Consider the following 24,991-nt stretch of genomic DNA (forward strand, 5'->3'; position numbering starts at 1 on the left):
ATCATCCGGCCTTCTGAAGTGTGTGCAACCACTGCGTAACGCCCTGTCATTCGGTGCCGGACAGAGTCCCTCAGCGGGGTGGGAAGATATAGGAAATCAGACATCGCCAACTCGACTCTTTGATTCATACCGGAATAGGATCGTCGTGATCGACTCTTACACCCACCTACCACGAAACTTGAAATTTTCCGATTTCGCAGACTTTAGAATATTGAAATCCGTTGACTTTTCCCTATTTCTGTGAGGCTATATGTGTGGCAGTATCTCCCTCCTATAGTTGGCAGGCTCTTCTCTATATTATATATAGAAGTGGCCTTTTCTTAGAAATTGGAATTTCTTGGAGAGAGGGCGTCGTCTGAGACTCTAGTCACTTCCCACTATTGCAGCTACATGGAGAGATATCTGTTGACTAAGTTGTACTCTGTGATTCGTTTGACAAAGACCCAATAGGGTTCTGGTGCGCTCCAGTCATAGCTAAGCACTCAACTAGCCAACGGTTGAGAACATTGAAGCGTCAATTCTTTTCCGCGGAATACTTTTAACAGCTATGTATGGTTATTTGGGACTGGGGAAGGAAATACATCACGCAGGGCTTCTTCTTCATTCCCATGCGGCCTACTCACATTGTGATCAAAAGTACGGACGTGTCTGGATCAATGGCTCCGGCAGATGGCCAAGAAAACCAATGCATCTGCCAAGAACACAAATGGCTACGTACTAGTCGAGTAGGGCGCGGTCCTGCTTGCCGCCTCCAAAGGAAAACGGGCATTTACTAGATTTGTTTGTTGCAGGTATTGTACTCGGATAGTCCAGCCCAGGGATCAATTGACTTTTGAGACAAGCAGCGGACCCTGGCGGCCAATCGGCTTTAAGGCGGGTAGGGGTCGGGTGGTCTACTGTATGCGGTTCCTCCCGCTCACCACATTACGTCTTAGGTACATTGCATACCTACCTAGTACCTGATCTTATGGTACTGTATACAAAATATTGGTGAAAGTTACCAGTAAAAAGAAAATGGAAAAACTAGAAAAGCAGAAATTTTACCGGTAAGATAAGTGAATTTAGTATTATTCCCAAGGCATGATTTACGAAAACTTGACCTCTCATGATAATACGGTACCAGTGACAGCTTAGGCGCCCCTTCATCCCCTTCGTATCGTACTCCATAGAGAAAAGCTTGTATGGTTGGCGGGACCTGATGCCACGAGTCGGCCTCATCCGTGTTACTAGGTACTTGTATATCATGTATATCAGAGCCGCTTTATAAGGTTTTGGTTCGCCTCGGTTTTGCGATCCCATATTGGGGTCTTTCAGGATACGGAAACCCATGTAAACAATACCAGCTGAAGTACCTACTAGGTACCACCTAGGCACTAAGGTACCTAAGTACATCTTCATCTCAAAAACAAAGATAAAGGAGTTCTAAATTACGTTAGATTCCGCATTGCTGCAGCGACACACGTGATTTTAGGCTTCCCATCACCAGCAAGCTCACCTCCAGGCGGCCCCTTTCCCTTGGACCTGACTAAGGCATCGTGTTCGCCGGCAACCTTACCATAAGGTAGAATGACATCCCACCACAGTGAATCAGAGAAGCCACAGAGCAACACAGCTCAAATGCAGATCAATTATGTCACTGGCCTCAGGCTAGGCCTGGTTGTGGTTTCGGTCACTCTGGTGGCGTTTCTGATGCTCTTGGATATGTCCATCATTGTCACGGTCAGCATGGCATCAGCCTGGAGATTGCTCCGAACCTTGGAGACAACTGACTCTTCGCATTCGCAGGCGATTCCTCATATTACCGCCCAGTTTCATTCACTGGGCGATGTCGGATGGTACGGAAGTGCGTATCTTCTATCAAGGTGATTGATTTTTCAACCCATGCCCTCTTCCTTTTCTCCAGCCGGGTTTCTATTGACTCCACGACACGCTCTAGCTGTGCCCTCCAACCCTTGGCAGGCAAACTATACACTCTGTTGACCCTGAAATCCACCTTCCTCGCTTTTCTTGGGTTGTTTGAGATCGGTTCGGTTCTTTGCGGCACTGCTCGTTCATCAACCATGTTGATTTTAGGGCGAGCAGTGGCCGGAATGGGAGGGTCGGGTCTCACCAATGGTGCAATCACCATTCTGTCGGCGGCAGCTCCAAAGCAACAGCAACCGCGTAAGTACTGATAGCCAGCCCTATCTTAACTGTTGTTATGCTATGCTGACCCGGATATATACACATAGTCTTGATTGGGATCATGATGGGCCGTCAGTTCGCCAACTCATTGGGATCCCCGGAAATCATCGAGCATAGTTTCTGACTCCCTTCCCAGTAAGCCAAATTGCCATTGTATGTGGACCGTTGCTTGGGGGTGCTTTCACGCAGCACGCAAGTTGGCGGTGGTGTATGTATCCCCATTGGATTTATCGGTTCATTGCTTGCTTTCTCAAAGAACCTTCGCTGCGACTCCGCCACGTCAAGATCTTTCGCTCATGATGATTCTGTTCCAGGCTTTTACATCAACCTTCCCATTGGGGCGTTTGCCACATTTCTCCTTCTCGTCATCCAGATCCCCAACAGACTGCCATCCACGTCGGATTCAACCACAGACGGCACAAACCCCCAGAGAAAAGGGGCTCGGGGTGTCTTGAACCAACTGGATTTCCTTGGATTCGTGCTCTTCGCCGGTTTTGCGATCATGATATCTCTTGCTTTGGAGTGGGGTGGGTCTGCTTATGCGTGGAATAGTTCCGTGATTATCGGCTTGTTCTGTGCGGCGGGCGTGTCGCTGGTGCTGTTCGGATGCTGGGAACGGCATGTCGGCGGTGCAGTGGCCATGATTCCTATTTCCGTGGCCAGTCATCGCCAAGTCTGGTGCTCCTGCTTCTTCCTCGGCTTGTTTTCCGGGGCCCTACTTATTTTCTCCTACTACCTACCTATCTACTTCCAGGCAGTCAAGAATGTTTCTCCCACCATGAGTGGAGTGTATATGCTGCCGGGCATTGGTGGACAGATCGTCATGGCGATTGTGACGGGTGCAATCAGTTGAGTTGCCACCATTCCACCACCTTTCTTCGCTTATAGCCTATGGCATTACTGACGACCTGAGGGTGGCAGTCGGTAAAACAGGCTATTACGTTCCGTGGGCGCTCGCAAGCGGGATCCTTGTGTCCATATCCGCCGGACTGGTATCGACCTTCCAGCCACAAACCTCGACTGCAGCATGGGTCATGTATCAGTTCCTGGGAGGCATCGGTCGAGGATGCGGAATGCAAACCGTAGGTGACCTGGATCGTTTCCATCTGTTTGCGCCGCACTCTTATGCGAATGCTCACTGACTCGGTTGTCCCTCTTTTAGCCTGTCGTCGCCATTCAAAATGCGCTGCCTCCTCAAACAAGCCCCATCGGCATTTCGCTAGCCATGTTCGGACAGACCTTCGGCGGCTCGCTTTTTCTCACCTTGACCAAATTGGTTTTTAGCAATGGTTTGTACTCTGGTCTGCACCAATATGCGCCAACCCTCAATGCACAGGAGGTAACAGCCGCAGGGGCCACCGGCTTCCGCCAAGTGGTCCCGGCTCCTCTCATCTCTCGGGTCCTCTTAGCATACAGTAAAGGAGTGGACCATGCATTCTACGTTGCGGTCGGTGCGTCTGGAGCTACCTTCATATTCGCCTGGGGTATGGGCCGGCTTACCTGGAGAGGCTGGCGGATGCAGGAGAAAGGACGGAGCGAATGAATTTAATCCCTCGCCAAAGAAATATTAATATTTCTATGGAGATAACCATGTAGCGTTTGGCAACTCATACACTCTACCTACTCTTCTCAAACCAAACGAACCTTTATTATTACAGGGAGAGCAATAATTCATCACGAACCGGTTGTGACGACAGACCGGTCCAACTGCGGCCTTTTTTGGCGCTTTATGGGTAAACACTTTAGTGTCGATAAGATTCCTAGCTTGACCTGAGCAGACCTAAACCTGCATTAGTCATGGAAATGTGCATTCGAGTACCCGACAGGTTGTGTTACGAATCCACCGCATCAGCATATTCAATGGACATGGCCTCCCAGTATTTGCTTCTCTTAAAGAAAGTTCCATGGTTCCATGGTTAACTCACGGCTTCCAGTAGGGAAGTTGTGCTCCTCGTAGCCTACATGTACACATTGGCCATCACGGGTGATTGAGCAAGACAGTCGAGGCGATCAACATTGATATTCGGTCTTAGCACTGATACCACACAGAACTGGCGGGTATGAAGCAGTCCGTCTAGGTAGTGTGGCAGAGAAATCGTGGCGTGTAGCATCTACGCTTCAGAGCAACTATCGCAACCCTCAGGTCGGCAGACCAACTGGAGTACCGGACTCGGCGTTTTGGTCGGCGTTATCAACCGGGGTTATTGAGCACCGCCAACCCGTGCAGCTACCTAGCTCACTGTGGAGAATGGTAATGCTAGGCTTCGGTCTGACGATGTCATTCTATTGCTGATGACGTTCCTGAGCACCCGTTTCTCTACCATCCTGGCGAGGTCGAATCAGCCCGCGTCCGTCATACTCCAGGTGTGCGCAGTAAGGAAGGCTCATCCATCAAACATCAAACTAGAAGACATTGGCCACGATGACACCATTAGATGCGCCCGGTGCGCCTGCTCCCATAGCTGTGGTTGGCATGGGCTGCAGGTTTGGCGGAGGCGCAACAGATCCCCAGAAACTGTGGAAATTGCTGGAGGAAGGAGGGAGCGCCTGGTCTAAGATTCCTCCTTCACGATTCAATGTCGGCGGGGTCTACCACCCCAATGGCCAGAGAGTAGGATCGGTGAGTATGAGGGATGCTGGGTTGAGCATTTTTGAGGCCCATATCTTCCTGTTCAGAACGATAGGCGTTGACTGCGAGTAGATGCACGTTCGCGGTGGCCACTTTCTCGACGAAGACCCGGCTCTTTTTGATGCCTCATTTTTCAATATGAGCAGTGAAGTCGCCAGTGTACGTCCCGCGATCATTTTCCAGTTGTGTATGGATCGGAAGCGGGAGAAACCCATGCTAAGACCGCCGAACAGTGTATGGACCCCCAGTACCGACTCATACTTGAGGTCGTTTATGAGGCTCTCGAAGCTGGTATGTATTATATTCCTTGGTTTCACACATGGGTATTAACTCTCCATGGCTCCGCAGCGGGAATTCCTCTCGAACAGGTCTCTGGCTCCAAGACTGGGGTCTTTGCAGGAACCATGTATCACGACTACCAAGGCTCCTTCCAGCGCCAACCAGAAGCTCTTCCACGGTATTTCATAACAGGAAATGCTGGCACCATGCTCGCGAATCGCGTCTCCCACTTCTATGACCTTCGTGGGCCCAGTGTGTCCATCGACACTGCCTGTTCCACAACTTTAACAGCCTTGCATCTTGCTATTCAGAGCTTGCGAGCTGGTGAGTCTGATATGGCAATTGTCGCTGGCGCGAACCTGCTACTTAATCCTGACGTCTTTACTACCATGTCCAACCTTGGGTGAGTCTGGTGTTTCATTCCAATCCATTTAGTCATGAGCATTCTTGTTGCACAGACAATATGTGATGTTGACTGTGATGTGCTGCGACCAGCTTCCTTTCGCCCGATGGGATTTCCTACTCATTTGATTCGAGAGCGGATGGCTATGGTCGCGGAGAAGGAGTGGCTGCGATCGTCTTGAAGACTCTGCCCCATGCGGTGCGAGACGGAGACCCGATCCGCCTCATAGTGCGCGAAACGGCGATAAACCAAGACGGCCGGACCCTGGCCATCAGCACGCCGAGCGGCGAGGCACAAGAGCGCCTAATCCGAGATTGCTATCAGAAGGCCCGGTTGGACCCAAAACAGACCTCGTACGTGGAGGCTCACGGGACGGGAACTGGAGCAGGAGATCCGCTGGAGCTTGGAGTCATCTCGGCCGCGTTTCCGAGACAGCAGATACAGGTGGGCTCCGTGAAAGCCAATATCGGGCATACAGAGGCTGTCAGTGGTCTGGCGAGTGTGATAAAGGTGGCTCTGGCTGTTGAAAAGGGGGTTATCCCGCCTAATGCAAGGTTCCTCCAGCCGAGCAAGAAGTTGCTCAAGGACACTCATATCCAGGTAGCATTATCTTCACGATTCTTTTCCTCTCATTCTATTCTTTCTATTCCAGCTCCTCGCTGATTTACAAACAGATTCCACTGTCTAGCCAATCATGGATACCAACCGATGGTGTCTGTCGCGCATCAATAAACAACTTCGGTTTTGGAGGCGCAAATGCTCATGCAATCGTGGAGCGGTATGCCCCGTTTGCAGAAACATCGATGTGCTCACCTAATGGCTATCCTGGCAACTACGATGGCCATGTAGAAACGGATCAAGCGCATATATATGTGTTGAGTGCCAAGGACGAGAACAGTTGCATGCGAATGGTTTCAAGGCTGTGCGATTACGCTACCCACGCCAGAGAAGCCGACGATTGGCAATTGCTCGCGAATATGGCATACACGCTTGGTTCTCGTCGCTCAAACTTCCGATGGAAGGCAGTATGTACGGCACACAACCTCACGAGTCTTGCCCAGAATTTGGCGGGAGATGGAATGCGGCCAAGCAAGTCAGCCGAGCAAGTAAGACTGGGATGGGTGTTCACGGGCCAGGGAGCGCAATGGTTTGCAATGGGTCGTGAGTTGATTGAGATGTATCCTGTCTTTAAAGAGGCCCTGCTGGAATGCGATGGATATATCAAGGAAATGGGGTCAACCTGGTCCATTATAGGTAAAGACCCGCAACAAGTCCCCGGCCAAGGCCATGGAAAGCGCTCACTCATGTCATCATTGCAGAGGAACTCAGTCGCCCTGAAACGGAAAGTCGCGTTGATCAGGCAGAATTCAGTCTGCCATTGTCTACGGCTCTTCAAATTGCGCTTGTTCGTCTGCTCTGGTCGTGGAACATCCAACCAGTAGCCGTCACTAGTCACTCCAGCGGAGAGGCAGCTGCAGCGTACGCTATCGGGGCACTAACAGCCCGCTCGGCCATTGGAATAAGCTATATACGCGGTGCATTGACAGCAAGAGACCGCCTGGCGTCGGTACATAAGGGGGCCATGTTGGCTGTCGGATTGAGCCGCAGTGAAGTGGGTATATACATCAGACAGGTTCCATTACAGAGTGAAGAATGCTTGGTGGTGGGGTGTATCAACAGCCCGTCGAGTGTGACGGTCTCGGGAGATTTGTCCGCCATTGCCAAGTTGGAGGAATTGCTCCATGCTGATCGTATATTCGCGAGACGGCTCAAAGTCACCCAAGCCTTTCACTCCAGCCACATGAACTCGATGACAGATGCTTTCCGAGCCGGTCTTACAGAACTCTTCGGAGCAGACCCCAGTGATGCAGCAAATGCCAATAAAGACGTGATCTACGCTTCTCCCAGAACCGGGGACCGCATGCACGACTTCAATAGTCTTCGGGATCCTATGCACTGGGTCGAATGCATGCTTTACCCGGTTGAGTTCGAATCAGCATTCCGTCAAATGTGCCTGGACGAAAACGACCACATGCCAAAGGTCGATAGGATCATTGAGATTGGACCTCACGGGGCGCTTGGAGGCCCGATCAAGCAGATCATGCAGCTTCCAGAGCTTGCCCCGTGTGACATTCCTTATCTGTCCTGTCTTTCTCGTGGGAAGAGCTCTCTGAGCACCCTTCGCCTTCTCGCATCAGAACTTATCCGGGCCGGATTTCCTGTTGACTTGAATGCGATCAACTTTCCCCGCGGATGTGAAGCAGCTCGGGTCCAAGTGTTGTCTGATCTACCGCCCTATCCTTGGAACCACGAGACCAGATACTGGAAAGAGCCGCGCATCAGTCAATCTGCCCGGCAGCGGAAGGGCCCAGTCCACGATCTGATCGGATTGCAAGAGCCGTTGAACCTGCCGTTGGCGCGGTCATGGCACAATGTGCTTCGAGTGTCAGATTTGCCATGGCTACGCGACCACGTCGTCGGCTCGCATATTGTTTTCCCTGGGGCTGGGTTCGTTTGTATGGCAGTGATAGGAATCAGCACTCTTTGCTCATCTGACCATGAATCTGCCGACTTCAGTTACATCCTACGCGACGTGAACTTTGCGCAGGCCCTGATTCTACCCGCGGACGGGGAAGAAGGAATAGATCTGCGCCTCACGATTTGTGCACCCGATCAGAGTCTGGGTTCACAAGACTGGCAAAGATTCTTAGTCCATTCGATCACTGCTGACAAGAATGACTGGACGGAACACTGTACGGGACTTGTTCGAGTAGATATGGACCAGCCTGCCTCCAGTTTGTCGAACCCACAACGGGCAGACCCACGGCCATGGAGCCGTAAAACAGCGCCCCAGGACCTGTGGGACTCACTTCATCGAGTGGGGATTCGTCATGGGCCCCTTTTTCAAAACATTACGCGCATTGAAAGTGACGGGCGAGAGTCATGGTGTACATTTGCCATCGCGGATACGGCCTCCGCAATGCCACACGCCTACGAATCCCAGCACATTGTTCACCCAACCACGCTAGACTCTGCAATTCAGGCAGCCTATACTACTCTTCCATTCGCTGGGAGCCGGATCAAATCTGCCATGGTCCCCGCTCGCGTCGGCTGCATGAAGATTTCCTCCCGACTTGCAGATTTGGAGGCCAGGGACATGCTGCGCGCACAAGCGAAGATGCACAGCCAAAGTCATTGCGCGCTGGTAACCGATGTAGCAGTTTTTGATGAGGCAGATCCGTTTGGAGGGCCTGTTATGGAGCTCGAAGGGCTGGTCTTTCAGTCTCTGGGGGCAAGTCTGGGCACTTCTGGCCGGGACTCCACCGACACCGGGAATACCTGCAGCTCCTGGCATTGGGCTCCCGACATCAGCCTAGTTAACCCCGTCTGGCTTGAGAGAACCCTGGACACAGGTATTCAGAAGCACGAGATCGGCGTCATACTGGAGCTTCGACGGTGTTCGGTGCACTTCATTCAAGAGGCCATGGAAAGTTTGAGCGTAGGCGATGTCGCGAGGCTGAGTGGTCACCTCGCCAAATTCTATGCGTGGATGCAGGCTCAACTGGCGTGTGCCCAAAATGGCGAGCTAGGGCCAGAGAGCTCCAGCTGGACTCGAGATAACGAGCACGCAAGATGCAGCCTCCGCTCTAGAGTGGTTGCTGGTAGCACCAACGGCGAAATGATCTGTCGCCTGGGCTCCGTGCTCCCCGCCATCCTACGTCGGGAAGTTGATCCGTTGGAGGTGATGATGGATGGCCACCTGTTGTCCCGCTACTATGTCGATGCCCTCAAGTGGAGTCGGTCCAACGCGCAAGCCAGCGAGCTCGTGCGCCTCTGCTGCCACAAAAACCCGCGGGCTCGCATACTGGAAATCGGCGGAGGCACTGGGGGTTGCACCCAGCTGGTCGTGGACTCCTTGGGCCCAAATCCGCCGGTAGGCCGCTATGACTTTACTGACGTCTCTGCCGGCTTTTTTGAAGCAGCCCGCAAGCGGTTCGCGGGATGGCAGGATGTGATGGATTTTCGGAAGTTGGACATCGAGGACGATCCAGAAGCGCAGGGGTTTGTATGCGGATCCTACGACGTGGTGTTGGCTTGTCAGGTCCTGCATGCCACTTCTAACATGCAGCGCACATTGACTAATGTGCGCAAGCTGTTGAAGCCAGGAGGCAAACTCATTCTTGTCGAAACCACCAGAGACGAGCTTGACTTGTTCTTCACTTTCGGGCTTCTGCCCGGCTGGTGGCTCAGCGAAGAACCAGAAAGACAGTCGACTCCGTCACTAAGCCCTACGATGTGGCGCAGCATGCTGCACGCTACTGGATTCAATGGTGTGGAAGTTGAGGCTCGTGACTGCGATAGCGACGAGTTCTATATGATTAGCACCATGATGTCCACGGCCGTACAGGCGACTCCGACGTCATGCTCGGACAAATTACCTGAAGTGCTCTTGGTCTATGTTGACTCATCTACGCCCATGTCTTGGATATCAGATTTGCAGGGAGCGATTCGCTGCAGGAATTGTTCCGTCACTTCGCTACAGGCACTTCGTCAAGTTCCTCCTACCGAGGGCCAAATGTGCGTATTCCTCGGAGAGATGGAACACTCAATGCTTGGTTCAGTCACCAACGACGACTTCACACTTTTGACCTCAATGCTACAGCTGGCGGGGGGGGCTTTATGGGTCACCCGAGGAGCGACAATGAAGTCCGATGACCCCCTGAAGGCTCTACACCTCGGACTACTACGTACCATGCGTAATGAAAGCCATGGCAAGCGATTTGTCTCACTTGACCTCGACCCTTCGCGTAATCCATGGACAGGCGATTCGCGCGATGCCATTGTCAGTGTTCTGGATTTGGTAAGCATGTCAGATGAAAAGGAGTTTGACTACGCAGAGCGGGGTGGAGTTATCCATGTTCCTCGGGCATTTAGTGACTCCATCAATGGAGGCGAGGAAGACGGGTATGCCTTGGAGCCATTCCAGGACAGCCAGCATCTCCTGCGACTCGATATACGGACTCCTGGGCTCCTCGATTCCCTGTACTTCAGAAAGCGCAGTGTGGACCCATATGAACCAGATAAATTACCGGACGACTGGGTAGAGATCGAACCGAGGGCGTTTGGTCTTAACTTCCGTGACATCATGGTCGCGATGGGTCAATTGGAATCAAACGTCATGGGCTTCGAATGCGCCGGCGTGGTTACAAGTCTCAGCGAGACAGCAAGAACAATTGCACCCGGTCTTGCGGTCGGAGATCGGGTTTGCGCCCTCATGAACGGACACTGGGCGTCGAGGGTGACCACAAGCCGGACCAACGTGGTGCGCATTCCAGAGACTCTTAGTTTCCCGCATGCTGCTTCCATCCCTCTGGCCTTCACAACAGCCTACATTTCACTTTACACCGTTGCCCGCATTCTGCCAGGTGAGACGGTGTTGATACATGCCGGGGCAGGAGGCGTAGGCCAGGCGGCCATTATTCTTGCCCAATTAACCGGTGCTGAAGTCTTTACAACTGCTGGTAGTGAGGCCAAGCGCAACCATTTGATCGATAAATTCCACCTCGACCCTGATCATGTCTTCTCGAGCAGGGACTCCAGCTTCGTCGACGGTATCAAGACCCGCACGAGTGGCAAGGGGGTGGACGTGGTTTTAAACTCGCTAGCTGGGCCTCTCCTTCAGAAGAGCTTTGACTGTCTGGCTAGGTTTGGTCGGTTTGTGGAAATCGGCAAGAAGGATCTTGAGCAGAATAGCCGACTCGACATGTCGACGTTCGTCCGCAATGTCTCCTTCTCCTCCGTTGATATTCTCTACTGGCAGCAAGCGAAGTCCGCTGAAATCTTCCAGGCGTTGTCCGAGGTCATCTTGCTGTGGGGGCGAACGGCAATCGGCCTGATTCATCCAATATCAGAGTATCCTATGTCGGCCCTGGAGAAGGCCTTTCGCACTATGCAGAGCGGCCAGCACGTTGGGAAGATTGTTGTGACAGTAGCCCCCGATGACGCGGTCCTTGTTCGTCAGGAACGAATGCCACTATTTCTGAAGCCTAACGTGTCGTATCTTGTTGCTGGGGGGCTGGGTGGTATCGGACGACGGATCTGCGAGTGGCTGGTCGATCGCGGGGCGCGATATCTCATCATTCTGTCTCGAACTGCTCGCGTGGACCCGGTCGTGACGAGTCTCCAAGAGCGGGGTTGCACCGTTTCTGTACAGGCGTGTGATGTGGCCGATAAAAGCCAGCTTGAAGCGGCTCTCCAACAGTGTCGGGCGGAGAACCTGCCTCCGATTCGGGGCGTCATCCAAGGGGCGATGGTTCTCAAGGACGCCCTCGTCTCGCAAATGACGGCGGACGGGTTCCATGCCGCCCTGCGGCCCAAGGTTCAGGGAAGTTGGAATCTGCACCGAATTGCATCGGACGTGGATTTCTTCGTGATGCTCTCATCCTTGGTGGGTGTCATGGGAGGCGCAGGGCAAGCCAACTACGCGGCTGCCGGAGCATTTCAGGACGCGCTCGCCGAGCACCGCATGGCTCACAACCAGCCAGCGGTCACCATCGACCTCGGAATGGTCCAGTCGATTGGGTATGTGGCAGAGACAGATTCTGCTGTGGCGGAACGACTCCAACGGATCGGCTATCAACCCTTGCACGAAGAGGAGGTTCTGGCTGTCCTCGAGCAAGCTATGTCTCCTGTGTGTTCCCCTACCGCACCCACACGGCCTGCTGTCATCGTCACTGGCATCAACACCCGCCCAGGCCCTCACTGGGCACACGCCGACTGGATGCAAGAGGCTCGCTTCGCGGGGATCAAGTATCGTGATCCGTTGAGGGACAATAATGGAGCTTTGCCGCTGACCCTGGCTGAAGATGACAATCTTCACGCCAGGCTGAACCGTGCAACCAGCCAACAGGCGTCCATCGCTGTGATTATGGAGGCGATGGGCCGCAAACTCATTTCAATGTTCGGCCTGACGGATAGCGAGATGTCCGCCACTCAGACATTGGCGGGGATCGGCGTGGACTCCCTGGTCGCCATTGAGCTCCGGAACTGGATCACAGCTCGATTCAATGTTGATATCTCGGTTTTCGAGTTGATGGAGGGCCGAACGATCGCCAAAGTCGCGGAGGTGGTGCTGCAGCGATACAAACCTTAGATATATATATGTACATATTTCTCCCTATAGCCACATATATATTGACATGCTTCGACAGTGTCTGATTTTATTATCTTAGAGTTCCCTATCAGTAAGACCCTTAGCTGGGTCCGCAGGGTTAAGAGGCCACTGTCACAATCCAGGTTAATAGTCTCAACATCGTGGTGCTGCAACATCTGATTGACGATCGGTGCAACATTTATGGATGGTAAGGGAAATTGGTTGAAGAATATGTTGCATAGCCCTTTGAGATGTATGTAGAGTTGTCTGTGGCAGGTTCGGGTTTACGCTCTAGAATCTGCTGCAGATTACCGGTTTAAACCCCCTAGGCGTGCTGGGTTTAGTTAGTGTAGGTTAATTAGGATAGGCCTATGAACCCACTTACTACTTACTAAGGTTTGTAGTCTTGGGAGTAGCTGGGAATCCATGTTGTCGGGCCATACTTCGGGAAACACTTTAGAGACACGGTGCAACCCACCATACCGCCCGCACCCATCGTGGTGCAGCTGGAGGGTATAGAAGTAAAACAGAAGAGAAACGCAGATAAAGAACAACGGTGTTTCATTCCTGCAACAAGCCTTGTCCCACGCGACCTGCAGCGCCTCCCAATTTTCACATGGGTCCGGCGGGACGAACGTGAGACAAGATGCTGCCGCCGAGTGCGCAGCCGGAAGGGATTTGGGACACAGAGGCGTGCCTAACCCTGTGTTGGTTAGGTGTCTTTGGTGATGTTTATCGTCGGTTCGCACAAAGTTACACGATTATCCCCTTTTCCTGATATGATGTATATTTATATGTACGGTGCCATCCCCACATACATATATCCATCCATATATACACCCATCTTCACTCCGTACCTTGTCGCTTCAGCAGACAAGAATCCGGAGGAGACATCGCTTAAGAATTCCTCCGTCGCCATACCTCCCGTCAATATCACCACCACCACCGCAACTGCCCTCTCCGCCTACGCCCCCTCGCACGAACCCTCGGAGCCCACCCTCATCGAAGAAGAGAAACTCCTGACCCGCAAACGCACCTTCGAAATCTTATCAAGATGGGTCTACCGCCACATCGTCACCTCGCCACTGCCCATCATATCCCCGCGTCTGGCCGTTGTCGCCGTACGAGCTCTCCAACGCGCCGAGGCGGGTTTTTCTCTCCACGACAAGGGAGATACTACATACAATTCTGACTCGGAGGATCCGGCTCTATATACCGACACCGACGCAGACGAGGAGTTACTCGACTCGTATGCGGCAATTTGTGCGGCGTTTTCGGCGGGAGACGCAGAGTATCAACGTCACCACCGGATGGGCGTATATCCCATAAATTGGGCACGTATTACCGACATATATCCTTGCAACGCAACTCTACTGCTAATAAGTTAGCAGTGCTATTTTTAACTGATTGTGGGCTGCAAAGCTAGACACATACAAGAACCCCAAGGCACTCTCTAAACAGGCCTATCTAGTAGTCTCTTATATCGAATTATGTCCTCCTCCATAATAAGATCAAATTCGCTTTGGCTAGTCATGTCAATGCCAAGTGGAAAGTCAGGGAAGTTGTCAATGCCAAGTGAAAAGTCGGGGAAGTCAAGGCATTGGCCAGCCTCATTGCTCAGCAAATCCTGGGTTGCATCCTCAGAAGGAGTCGCAATTGTACCATCCATTGGTATCTCTCTCGGGTTGAAGTATATGTCCCAGACCTGGCCGTCTCCAGGTACGCCAAGAGGGCCGATATTCAAGTTATATGAAGAGCCGGTGCTAGTTGTGCTAGTGGACGCATTGGCGGCATCGTAATCCATGTAGGTTGGCTCGTTCCATGAGGGCGTTGGACTTCGTGATATCGTTGTCGGAATAAAACGCCTCTCCCTTAAGTTCTGGAGGAGGAGGGCAATATCGCTACAGCGACTGGCCACTTGGCTGAATTTGTACGGGATAGATGCAGCTGACCTATTGGATGCCAAGCGGTTCGTGTATATAGCGAAGAAAGTGAGTATCTCCATGTCCTGTGAATGGATCGGCTGGTCTTCCTCCACAATGTGGACATAGATTCCCATGAATGAGATCAAAGAATAGTTCAGGACAATGCTATGAAGTAAATCCCCAGGTTAGGATGCTGTGAAAAGGGTCGCACGGAAGACTTACCTGTCGAAATTGCTGAAGCCAGATTTACACCCATCGCATAATTGCTTGAACAGCATCAGACAATCCCGAGCGTGTTGTAGGCAGACTGTGCCCCTTTCCTGGCTCCAAATGCGTTTATGCAGAAGTACCCAACAGCTCGAGAGTGCAAATCTCAACTGCATTGCACAGATATACTCTTCGAGAGGCCTTTTCGAATCTCCGGTACGCAGTACATGCTCATGTTGCACGTGCCACTGGCTAAGTTTTCGAGCAATTCTGCGGATACGGCGGCGGACGCGACTCTGTTCCATTTTGCTGGATTTTGCTGAGTATAAGCACTGATATATCTCCTCAAGAATGAATGCCAAGCGTATGCGTGCCGCAAAAACATTGGGCAGTGGCGCAGCGGAGTCATATGGAGGCAATGGTACGCTGCAGTCATACGAGGGCAATAGGCAGGCCTTGCCCCCAATGATGGATACGTGCTTCTAAATCCGATAGTAAGCGAAATGCTCAGAAAACAAAGGAAAGTTTTTGACGAACATCGACGAGGAAGATGCTCCAGAACAAGTCTTTTGGCTGGTCGTCCACAGCCCCATCTTCCGTTGGCGGGGTCGTTGTCATTAAATGGAGTCCAATGAGCCTGGACAACTCGCAGACTTGAGCAAAGATAGTCTGAAAAATTGCGAAATCAAAATACTCCATTGCCACAAGTGCCTTAGTATAATAAAGTCAGGCCACGTTCCAAAGGTAGGGTTGTAAGACGTACCAAACAAAAGAGGGCCCGTATATTCGATAGCCGGGGTTTAACAAGAGTTTCCAATCGATTATAGCACTGCCTGATGTTACGCAGCAGGCTTATGATCATATAATCTAATGGTATGTCTTGTTCTGTGCCTCCCACGACTTTGTTCGCAATTGATGTTTGAGTAAGGGCCTGAAGCACAATGCAGTTGAAAGAGGTAATCCAAACCAGGTCCGGAGGCCCAGTTCTGATTGTGTACTGAGATTCCACTGCGTCCCTAATGGTCTGTCGACTAAATATAGGGAGTCGTGGATTCAGCTTCTTGAAATATTCATTGATAGACGGCTCCACTAGAGCGCGGGGTGGAAGAGACGGGAGAAAGGTATCGTCTTCGGATGCCGATAGCGTTGGGATATCATCAATAATCTGTTGAAGCGTTTCATTTGCCTCAGTTACCTTCGAGCGCACAGCTGACACAGCTTGGTGGTCAAATGCGACCATCTCTGCGACTTGGTGGCTGTTCATGTCGACCGGTAACCAAGAGGTTAGGTTGGCGTTAGCAGCCTGTGCCTCCATAACGAGTGAAACAAAAGAGCCATAACCGTGGAGAGGCCAGAATCCATCTTCCTCTGTGGGTGAAGTGTGTTTGCCTGAGTACAAGTTTACTTCACACTCTTCTGAGCTGGTTGAGCTTGTGTACCCGCTTTCTTGTGACTGTGGCCTTGATAGATCACGAAAGCCCTGATGGGCATCAATAAAGGACAGGCATCGTTGGAGGGCATGTTCGATATCTTCAACCCGACTCCCGAGCTTCTCGACATCTCGCGCCCTGACTGAGAGTCAGAAAGACAGGTATTTGATCCAAATATAGACCATCTTATCACGTACAATTTTGCTGTTTGGTTGACCCGTGTAACTTTGTTGGAGAATTCGCAGGGTAGGTTATATCGGAGGCAATGGGAGCACTTTGAACCCTCCTTACTGCATCGCACCTTGCGGATCCGACACTCATCACATGCGGGAAATGCCTGCCGCTTCGACGACAGCTCTGCACTCTCCATCATTCAACTCTATGTGAGATGGGACATGAGTGAACGATGAGGGAAGGCCCTGGTACTCAGATAAGTCCTTGATGTCGTTAAAGATGTGAACTGTGCAAGACGAAGACTGGTTTGAAGTAAGACCCACGGCTGAAGTGGCATGATAAGTCCTCCTGTTGGTTTTATACCTTATCTGTTGATGAAAGCCTGACCTTGGCCAAAGAAGGAAGCAGCTGAGTATCCGACATATTTGATAAGGACCAGAGGCAAGCTTGGGATCTGCTGCATACTCGGATTACGCGAAAAGGTAGTCGGAGTACATGAAAAGGTACTCGGAGTACGCGAAAAGGTTAGATTAAGCGCTACGGACGCCGGCAGTCCCTGAATGAAACTTTGCGGGGCCCACTTGCCGCTGACGTTGGCACGAGGAACCTTCTGGCCCCTACTCTACCTACTATAGCACAAGATACTCGAATAACAAAGCTTGTCGCCATCGTGGCGTTGACGCCAGCATGGGAGGCTCTGCATTTGCTGTAGTATACGGAAAGCTTAGTGGGGCCAGATGTATCCATACTATAGGTATGTTATGTGCCGATTTACGTACGGAATGGGAAAGATTTTGTATACGGCCGCAGGCCGAAAAGGGCCGAATTACAGACCTGCCATAATTATGTGCACCCCGATGATGCCTCAAGCGCAGCATTCAACAGGGGCAACATATCGTCACAGGTCAGATTTATTTCTGCATCGGGAAGACTTCGGAAATTGATTCCGAGGCACAGAGTGCCTCGGACTAGCGACGCCAAGTTTCTACTATCAGGAAAAGTGCTAGTTCCAGGTTGGAACTAGCCAATAAGTAGCCAACGGTAAGCTGAACAACTAATTTCTCAGTATTAGATGAACGAATGGGTAGTTCAGAGACACCATGCACGTTGTCCAATACTATGAGGCTTTAGCAAGACAAAGTGGAGCACACGCCACCTGGTAAAAGTGAACACTGTCTGCTGCAAAAGCATATGGAGTTTGATTTTGATTACTAGAAAGCACACCATCTCCTCCTTCTCCCAGAATATTGCAAATCAGGGGACATTTAATAAGTAAGCTGGGCCACTAATGCGTGCTAAGAACAGGGAGTCCACCAGAGCGAGGTAGATCCCTTCGTATTTCAACTGTGGCAGGACAGCGATCTGCGGAGCTCCGGCGGCTAGCCGTATGGCATTGACTGTGATGGAGATCCGGACCTCTATTGTACTCCAGAGTACATTCCGAAAAGCCATAATTATTCGGATGTACGGAATACGGGGGGATGATAAGCGCTAGAAGTAGGGTGGATCCTACTACAATTCGGATCCTTTAGCTTGTGCTAACGTGTCAAGCTGGGGCATCCTGTAGTCCGTGCTACTCCTATAGGTTTACTGGCTATATAAATCTGGTGGAGCCAGCGGCCCCTGCACCTCTTTAGGACACGCGGCCCCTTCAAAAAAGTCAAAATAGCAGTCAAGAGCAGTGAAAGAGACACATGCTGTCTCATAGAAAAGCAAGGAACCTCGAAATCCACATGAGATCGATCCACATGGTTCTACTTCGAGTGGGTCATTAATTGTTGTCACCTGAGACATGAGATACTTAGTAGCTAAGGTATGATACATGCTGTTGATCAAACGATATGAGTGTCATGTTGGGGGTGAATACTAAGGAACATTTCTACCAACAGTCTCGCGGTGAATAGAAAACTGACCTTTAAATTCCAGCACGGCGAACGAACAGCATCAATGTTTCAGTTTGGTTGCGTCAAGAACTTGTAGACTTTCTCGTAGCTGGGCGCTCTGTCAGTGTACAAGAATACCATGCCTGTAGATTACCCTAAACTTACACGGGAAACATGATGGCCGAGGTAAGGGAAAGTCTCCCTGTCCGAAACCAGACACCGGACCAGAAAACGCCAATGCCTTCACTGCGCAGGAGTGTTTTCACGCAGTTGAAGGTATTTCCGTACAGTTGTCTTGCCTGAAGAGATTGCATTCTGGTAACCCGAAGTCGCATCCAAGTCAGCATATACTTATCTGGGCGTGTTACTGTCGATCTGAGCACTACTTACCGTGTCTTGATCACGTCCAGTGGCTGTGTCGACCAGGCGCAGCAAACTCCAGTAACAGAACCGACCAAGGTGCTTGCCAGAGGGTGCACGTCTTCGCCATTCTTCGAGTATTTTCGGGCCAGCCCAATAAGTTCGTTATAAACAGTGAACTTCACTGCCGCATTGGAGGACTGCCGCAAAATTGTAGGACCAACCGCAGAGAAGAATCCAAGCGGTCCCCGATCTCGAAGGATCCCAGCTATCGCGCCAAAAGTCGTACTTAACTCTGCATTTCCAACCTTCCTTGCATCAATGCTAAGAGAACGAATTAAGAACTGGTCGGATAACGGGTGAGATGTTGCAACTTACATTTTTGTCTTGATCGCCTCCGCTGGGGTTACGGCTAAGACAGCCTCGGTCACGCCAGCCCCAAACCCAGCCAGGACGGAAGCTCCAGTTGAGAGCTCTCCATTTGGGCCCGAAAGGGCCGAGCGATAAATATTGAATGAGGCAAATTCTGTTTGTTATTGCAAACGGTCATTCCTTTTCGCTCCACGCTGGCTTAGAAGGGGATCGCTACATACGAACGGAGGCTTTCACTGTGGTTCCTACCAAGGTGGCTCCATACCCAGCATACCAGCCTCGGATTCCAGGTTTTATAGCTGCCACATCATGGTTTCGCCGCTTAAGCTGGGCGCGAGTTTTAGCCGCTACCAGCCGAAGCAATAGACTGTCAGTTGGCGGCCACGGTAAAGCAGAACTCTTAAACACAGGAAAGCTCACATTCGAAAGGGTAGGTGATGGAGATTTCAACTGCCCCAGCACAAGCACCCGCAACCAATGCAGGAATGCCTTTCGTCTGTACATATATTAAGAAAAGAGATTGTCAGTAACATGGCCCACGCGCGACCAAGAAGGAACACATACACGCTTCCCACGGGCTTTTTGGATAAGGGGTGCCTTTGGTAATGGAACATTTGTCTGGATTTTAGAGTCCATGACGGGGATGTGCTGAGTCCGAACAAGGCTTTTCTTCACAGAGATAGGGCTGCAGACTTTATTTCCAGTTTGCCTTCCCTATGTTCAGTATCGGGTCTTATATTGTATTATCTCCATGCTTATGACTCTCAGTGGAATATATTGGATATCAGTTTGTCACGGAGTCGGCACCCGATGGCTATCGCAATCGTCCCTGGTGGGTCTTGAAATCGCATGTCACACTCATTCCGGATGAAACACATTCCGGAGCACGCGTTGATATTGCTAAACAGTATAGACCCGAATGGTCTGCAGAAGCCCTAAATAGTAGGTCTCATTAGCCAGCATTTAGTTGTGATTGCAGATCATTGTCAGCCTAACATCAGTGTAGGTTACGGTGTGATATTTACTTGCATAGAAGGTTCCAGACCACACGGTTCTAGATCCTTTGACAGCAGCATGAATGGATTGCCCTCTAGGTGCCGGGCGCCGACGTGTGTGTTGCTCCGGGATTTGTAGGACGGAGCTCGGATACCTAGCCGCTATGGGCATCGGAGGTTGTAGCAGCGTACACACTTGGATAGTTAAATAATCGGGTGTACACCCACTGTTGGAAATGACGGGGGCCTAAAAACACGAGATTATCTGACCCAATTTCTGTTCGTTGGCATTCTATCATTCGCAGCGAAGATCGTCCTCTTAAATTGACCATGACCAAGCAATCTGCGGACAGCAACGCAAAGTCAGGAGTTACGGCCGAAATATGCCATTGGGCATCCAACCTGGCCACTGACGACATCCCTTCGGACGTATTAGAAAGAGCGAAATACCTGATTCTCGATGGTATTGCATGTGCCTGGGTTGGTGCAAGAGTGCCTTGGTCAGAGAAGTATGTGCAGGCAACAATGAGCTTTGAGCCGCCAGGAGCCTGCAGGGTGATTGGATATGGGCAGGTAAGCTTTATCCAATCTAGACAGTCTACAAAGTATACTGACGATTCTTTGTATAGAAACTGGGGCCTGTTGCAGCAGCCATGACCAATTCCGCTTTCATACAGGCCACAGAGCTTGACGACTACCACAGCGAAGCCCCCCTACACTCTGCAAGCATCGTCCTCCCTGCGGTCTTTGCAGCAAGTGAGGTCTTAGCCGAGCAAGGCAAAACAATTTCTGGTATAGATGTCATTCTAGCCGCCATTGTGGGGTTTGAATCTGGCCCGCGGATCGGCAAAGCAATTTACGGATCGGACCTCTTGAACAACGGCTGGCATTGTGGAGCCGTGTATGGTGCTCCAGCTGGTGCGCTGGCCACAGGAAAGCTCCTCGGTCTAACTCCAGACTCCATGGAAGATGCTCTCGGAATCGCGTGCACGCAAGCCTGTGGTTTAATGTCGGCGCAATACGGAGGCATGGTCAAGCGCGTGCAACATGGATTCGCAGCGCGTAATGGTCTTCTTGGGGGACTGTTGGCCTATGGTGGGTACGAGGCCATGAAGGGTGTCCTGGAGAGATCTTATGGCGGTTTCCTCAAAATGTTCACCAAGGGCAATGGCAGAGAGCCTCCCTACAAAGAGGAGGAAGTGGTGGCCGGTCTCGGTTCATTCTGGCATACCTTTACTATTCGCATCAAGCTCTATGCCTGCTGCGGACTTGTCCATGGTCCAGTCGAAGCTATCGAAAAGCTTCAGAGGAGATACCCCGAGCTCTTGAATAGAGCCAACCTCAGCAACATTCGCCATGTTTATGTACAGCTTTCAACAGCCTCGAACAGTCACTGTGGATGGATACCAGAGGAGAGGCCCATCAGTTCAATCGCAGGGCAGATGAGTGTCGCATACATCCTCGCCGTCCAGCTGGTCGACCAGCAATGTCTTCTGGCTCAGTTTTCTGAGTTTGATGACAACTTGGAGAGACCAGAAGTGTGGGATCTGGCCAGGAAGGTTACTCCATCTCATAGCGAAGAGTTTGATCAAGACGGCAACTGTCTCAGTGCGGGTCGCGTGAGGATTGAGTTCAACGATGGCTCTTCTGTTACGGAAACTGTCGAGAAGCCTCTTGGAGTCAAAGAGCCCATGCCAAACGAACGGATTCTCCACAAATACCGAACCCTTGCGGGTAGCGTGACGGACGAATCCCGGGTGAAAGAGATTGAGGATCTTGTCCTCAGCCTGGACAGGCTCACCGACATTACCCCATTGCTGGAGCTGCTTAATTGTCCCGTGAAATCGCCACTGGTATAAATGGGAGCGATTTCATGCCACGGACACAGATCCTAGAACATATCGTACCTGTGTGATGGAAGCCCCAGCGGTTTAGCAGATAGACGATAGGTTCCTTCTGCTCTGCGTTGCGTCTTGAATTTGGTTACTTCGCTGGCTTAAGAACTTAGAATGCAATGCAGTCTCTCTTATTCCTTATTAAACTCACGTACTCCCACATTCGGCGACTGGAGGATACGAAAGCAGTGTTGGCGATGTTCCCTGTAATGAATATGATTTTGCTGACTGAATTATTCTATGACCTTTCCCTCCAATGGCGTTCTTATCTCGACACTTTAGATGTTGACGCTGCCTTGAGGAACTAGCTTTGCGCTGCAAAGGCTATGAGCAGTAGAGCTGCACAATTCCAGATAGATATCCATTCTACATAGCTACAAGGCAAGGTTTCGTAAGAAGAATTCACGTTCACTGTATGTCTATGCAAGCGGAACGGCCGCTTAAACAAGTCTACACAATAAAACCTGCCTATAAGTAACCGCCTATATAAGGAATCCCGCGATATTAGCATCTAAAATCCGCGTCTGAATTGATTTTCTATATAAACGAGCAATGAACTGCTTGAAAAAGCCGTACTCTCCTATATAAAGCTACCTTAATTAGAAAATATAGGTTGGCTAGCTAAAAATGTACCTTACAATATTATATCATTATATAATAATTATATGACTACCGGAGGGAGGGTAGAAATATATATCGTAAAGAGATTACTCCTTAGTAAAAATATATATTTATATAGACCTGGCTGTAAGCAGTTTCTTATTATAAGTAGCTTTTTTGGTGAGCTGAATTCGTTGCTGATAGCCAGGTCTTGCTGTGATTGGTAAAAGGTGCCAATTCATCATAATCTCTCCCGCATCCGATGAATTGTTGACGACCCACACCATAAACTGCATTATGGTCTACATTTTCCTCATTGGTATCTATTGGGTAGGCATGTTGAAAGCCCTTTCTGCCCATCTTTGCATATTTATCCCCCACCTTGCGATGGCCGCCGTGATCAATCCAGCTATAGTCGAAGCAACCACACCTGCAGCAACTGTGAGCATGTACAATGAGAGGTAAGAAGAAAGGTACCATACATAGCGTGAACGTCCATCCAACTCCGAGGGCGTCTATGACGGGCACAACGAGCGCACTACTCCCTGCAGAAAAGGTGTATTGAATCATATACTTTCCTGCAATGACTGCAGACCGGTTCCGCGGCAAGGCTTCTACTTGCGGTTAGAGACAACATTATTGTGGGCATGTACACAAAGGGAATAGATAAATGAGGGTGTGGAACAAACCAGCCACGTAAGTGTTCAGGCAGTTAAAACTGCCCATGAGCCCCCAGCCCGCGAAGAACGCCGCGATTATGGGCACTACCATATCACCCTTATCCTCTTGGAGTGTCCACCCGTAAATGAGCGTTCCTGCGGGCAGCACGGCGAACAATGTGATGAGCCCGCTGTGGAGTCGATCCTGAGGGAGACGGAATCCGCGCTTTACTATGTATCTCCGAACGGTGCGATCCGAAAGTTTACCGCCGACGAGACTGCCTATCAGGAACCCGGCACCTGGAGCGAGGTAGAAGAGACCCGATACTAGGGCAGTCGTTAAATGAAATCGTGAGTTGAATATGGCACGAGCTGAAGTCAGGATCGAATATTGCGTGATTGCCAGGAGGCCACAGCATAAGTCCTTTGATTTGTGGCATGAGCATCTCGTTTTCCAGTAGATGCAGAGGGTATATGTCCCAGACACTTACGGCAAGAAAGACATTTGGATACACCCACTGCTTGAGCACATCCGTTGGGGAGAATTTCGATATGATTGTGACAAGTGTGGTCGGTTTAAACGCCGTTGAGACCTTCTCAGAATTTCCTTCGATTTTCGGGAAAAATAGCAGAGAAAGCACGAGCCCCAGCCCGCTCATACCTAGTTGAAGCCAGAAGATAACACGCCAACTCGTGAAAGTGACGATGACCCCTCCCACGCAGGGGCCTGCTCATACAATTAGTTCCTGTTGGGAGTTCTAGTACTTGCAGCAGGGTACGTACCTATTGCAGGGCCAGAAAGAGTCCCGGCCATGAAGAAACCTACGGCCGTCCCACGGTAAACCTGCGCACGAACGGATTAGTTTTCGCAATTGGGGAGACGAGGGCGTGTGATTCGTACAGGCTCAAAGATATCTGCAAGAACAGTTTGGCCTGAGACCATGAACGAGGTTCCGGTTAAGCCGCTCAACACTCTGAACGCTATGAACATTTCCTCGTTTATCGCCGCTGCCGTTCCAGCGGAGCATGCACAAAGCATTGAAATGGCCAGATTGTATGATGTCCGCCGGCCGACTAACTTGTTCATGGGACCCCATATGAGGGATGAATATCCCATGGCAACTAGGACACCAGCATTGGAGATGTTGATAGTCTCGACAGTCATATCAAATTCATTCGCGATTTCAGGGGCGGCAGGAAGAAGACAAGTACTGGAGAAAGTAACGACTAGAGTCATCCAACTAACAACAAACGTAATGACACATTTTCTCCATAATGGAATATCACGGCCCTTTTTCTCTGGCTCGTTTTGTCCGCTACCTTCCGTGGTCGTCGTTGGGTTCGGGGACTCAGTGTCACCGTGGCCCATTTCTGTAATGGGTGGCCTTCTCGTCACTGAGCGGACTCTTCAAATGAAAATATGGAACGTGGTCACCCAAAACACGGATGTCCCTGATTTACGGTTTATGTATACTCTATCATCGGCCTGCCACACATTTCGCCGAGACTACGTTGATAGTGTATTGGAGCGCCGCTAGACCTTCGGCCTTGCTGGCCGAGATGGGTACCTAATAAGGTACTCCGTAGATTGTGCCTTTCCGCAACAGTATTCATGTGGATCAGTCTAGCACGGCTGCAAGGCCCACTGACGTGACTAATGCAAGCCAACGCCAGGATAGTTATATAAAATCCAATGAGGGATCAACATCGGGATCGACATCGGGAACGGCACCCGGCATCCTCACGGACCGGATCCGAAAAGTACGGCCGGCCGAAAGGAAACCCATAGAAGGTGCATAGACCTTCACTGTACAGTACTCTGTGGACAATGATATTGGCCACC

The 24,991-nt window shown here is 50.9% G+C and overlaps 6 protein-coding genes across 6 annotated transcripts; 3 read left to right on the forward strand and 3 right to left on the reverse strand.

The window, feature by feature from the left end:
* Nucleotides 1–1,566: 1,566 nt before the first annotated feature.
* On the forward strand, nt 1,567–3,727 carry ATEG_09967 (MDR family MFS transporter; the record flags this gene model as incomplete). The annotated part of the gene is made up of 8 exons (XM_001209269.1): nt 1,567–1,719; nt 1,786–1,862; nt 1,937–2,163; nt 2,232–2,255; nt 2,321–2,392; nt 2,499–3,032; nt 3,106–3,266; nt 3,347–3,727. 8 exons carry the CDS (start codon nt 1,567–1,569, stop codon nt 3,725–3,727), a joined length of 1,629 nt encoding a protein of 542 aa, XP_001209269.1.
* An 879-nt stretch (nt 3,728–4,606) lies between these two features.
* ATEG_09968 (uncharacterized protein) lies at nt 4,607–12,648 on the forward strand (the record flags this gene model as incomplete). The annotated part of the gene is made up of 5 exons (XM_001209270.1): nt 4,607–4,804; nt 5,047–5,495; nt 5,588–5,978; nt 6,170–6,656; nt 6,815–12,648. 5 exons carry the CDS (start codon nt 4,607–4,609, stop codon nt 12,646–12,648), a joined length of 7,359 nt encoding a protein of 2,452 aa, XP_001209270.1.
* Nucleotides 12,649–14,101: 1,453 nt separating this feature from the next.
* Nucleotides 14,102–16,580, reverse strand: ATEG_09969 (Zn(II)2Cys6 transcription factor; the record flags this gene model as incomplete). The annotated part of the gene is made up of 5 exons (XM_001209271.1): nt 14,102–14,738; nt 14,796–15,262; nt 15,318–15,491; nt 15,544–16,348; nt 16,408–16,580. 5 exons carry the CDS (start codon nt 16,578–16,580, stop codon nt 14,102–14,104), a joined length of 2,256 nt encoding a protein of 751 aa, XP_001209271.1.
* Nucleotides 16,581–18,336: 1,756 nt separating this feature from the next.
* ATEG_09970 (uncharacterized protein) lies at nt 18,337–19,635 on the reverse strand (the record flags this gene model as incomplete). Its single annotated transcript, XM_001209272.1, has 7 exons — nt 18,337–18,376; nt 18,433–18,582; nt 18,658–18,951; nt 19,006–19,153; nt 19,221–19,346; nt 19,420–19,495; nt 19,564–19,635. The coding sequence occupies 7 exons, from the start codon at nt 19,633–19,635 to the stop codon at nt 18,337–18,339; spliced, it is 906 nt and encodes a 301-aa protein (XP_001209272.1).
* A 689-nt stretch (nt 19,636–20,324) lies between these two features.
* Nucleotides 20,325–21,853, forward strand: ATEG_09971 (MmgE/PrpD family protein; the record flags this gene model as incomplete). The annotated part of the gene is made up of 2 exons (XM_001209273.1): nt 20,325–20,567; nt 20,624–21,853. The coding sequence occupies 2 exons, from the start codon at nt 20,325–20,327 to the stop codon at nt 21,851–21,853; spliced, it is 1,473 nt and encodes a 490-aa protein (XP_001209273.1).
* Nucleotides 21,854–23,125: 1,272 nt separating this feature from the next.
* On the reverse strand, nt 23,126–24,517 carry ATEG_09972 (putative MFS transporter; the record flags this gene model as incomplete). The annotated part of the gene is made up of 4 exons (XM_001209274.1): nt 23,126–23,572; nt 23,640–23,875; nt 23,932–23,992; nt 24,050–24,517. 4 exons carry the CDS (start codon nt 24,515–24,517, stop codon nt 23,126–23,128), a joined length of 1,212 nt encoding a protein of 403 aa, XP_001209274.1.
* Nucleotides 24,518–24,991: the final 474 nt, after the last annotated feature.

Source organism: Aspergillus terreus, genomic scaffold, assembly GCF_000149615.1.
Source record: "Aspergillus terreus NIH2624 scaffold_16 genomic scaffold, whole genome shotgun sequence".
NCBI lineage: Eukaryota > Fungi > Ascomycota > Eurotiomycetes > Eurotiales > Aspergillaceae > Aspergillus > Aspergillus terreus.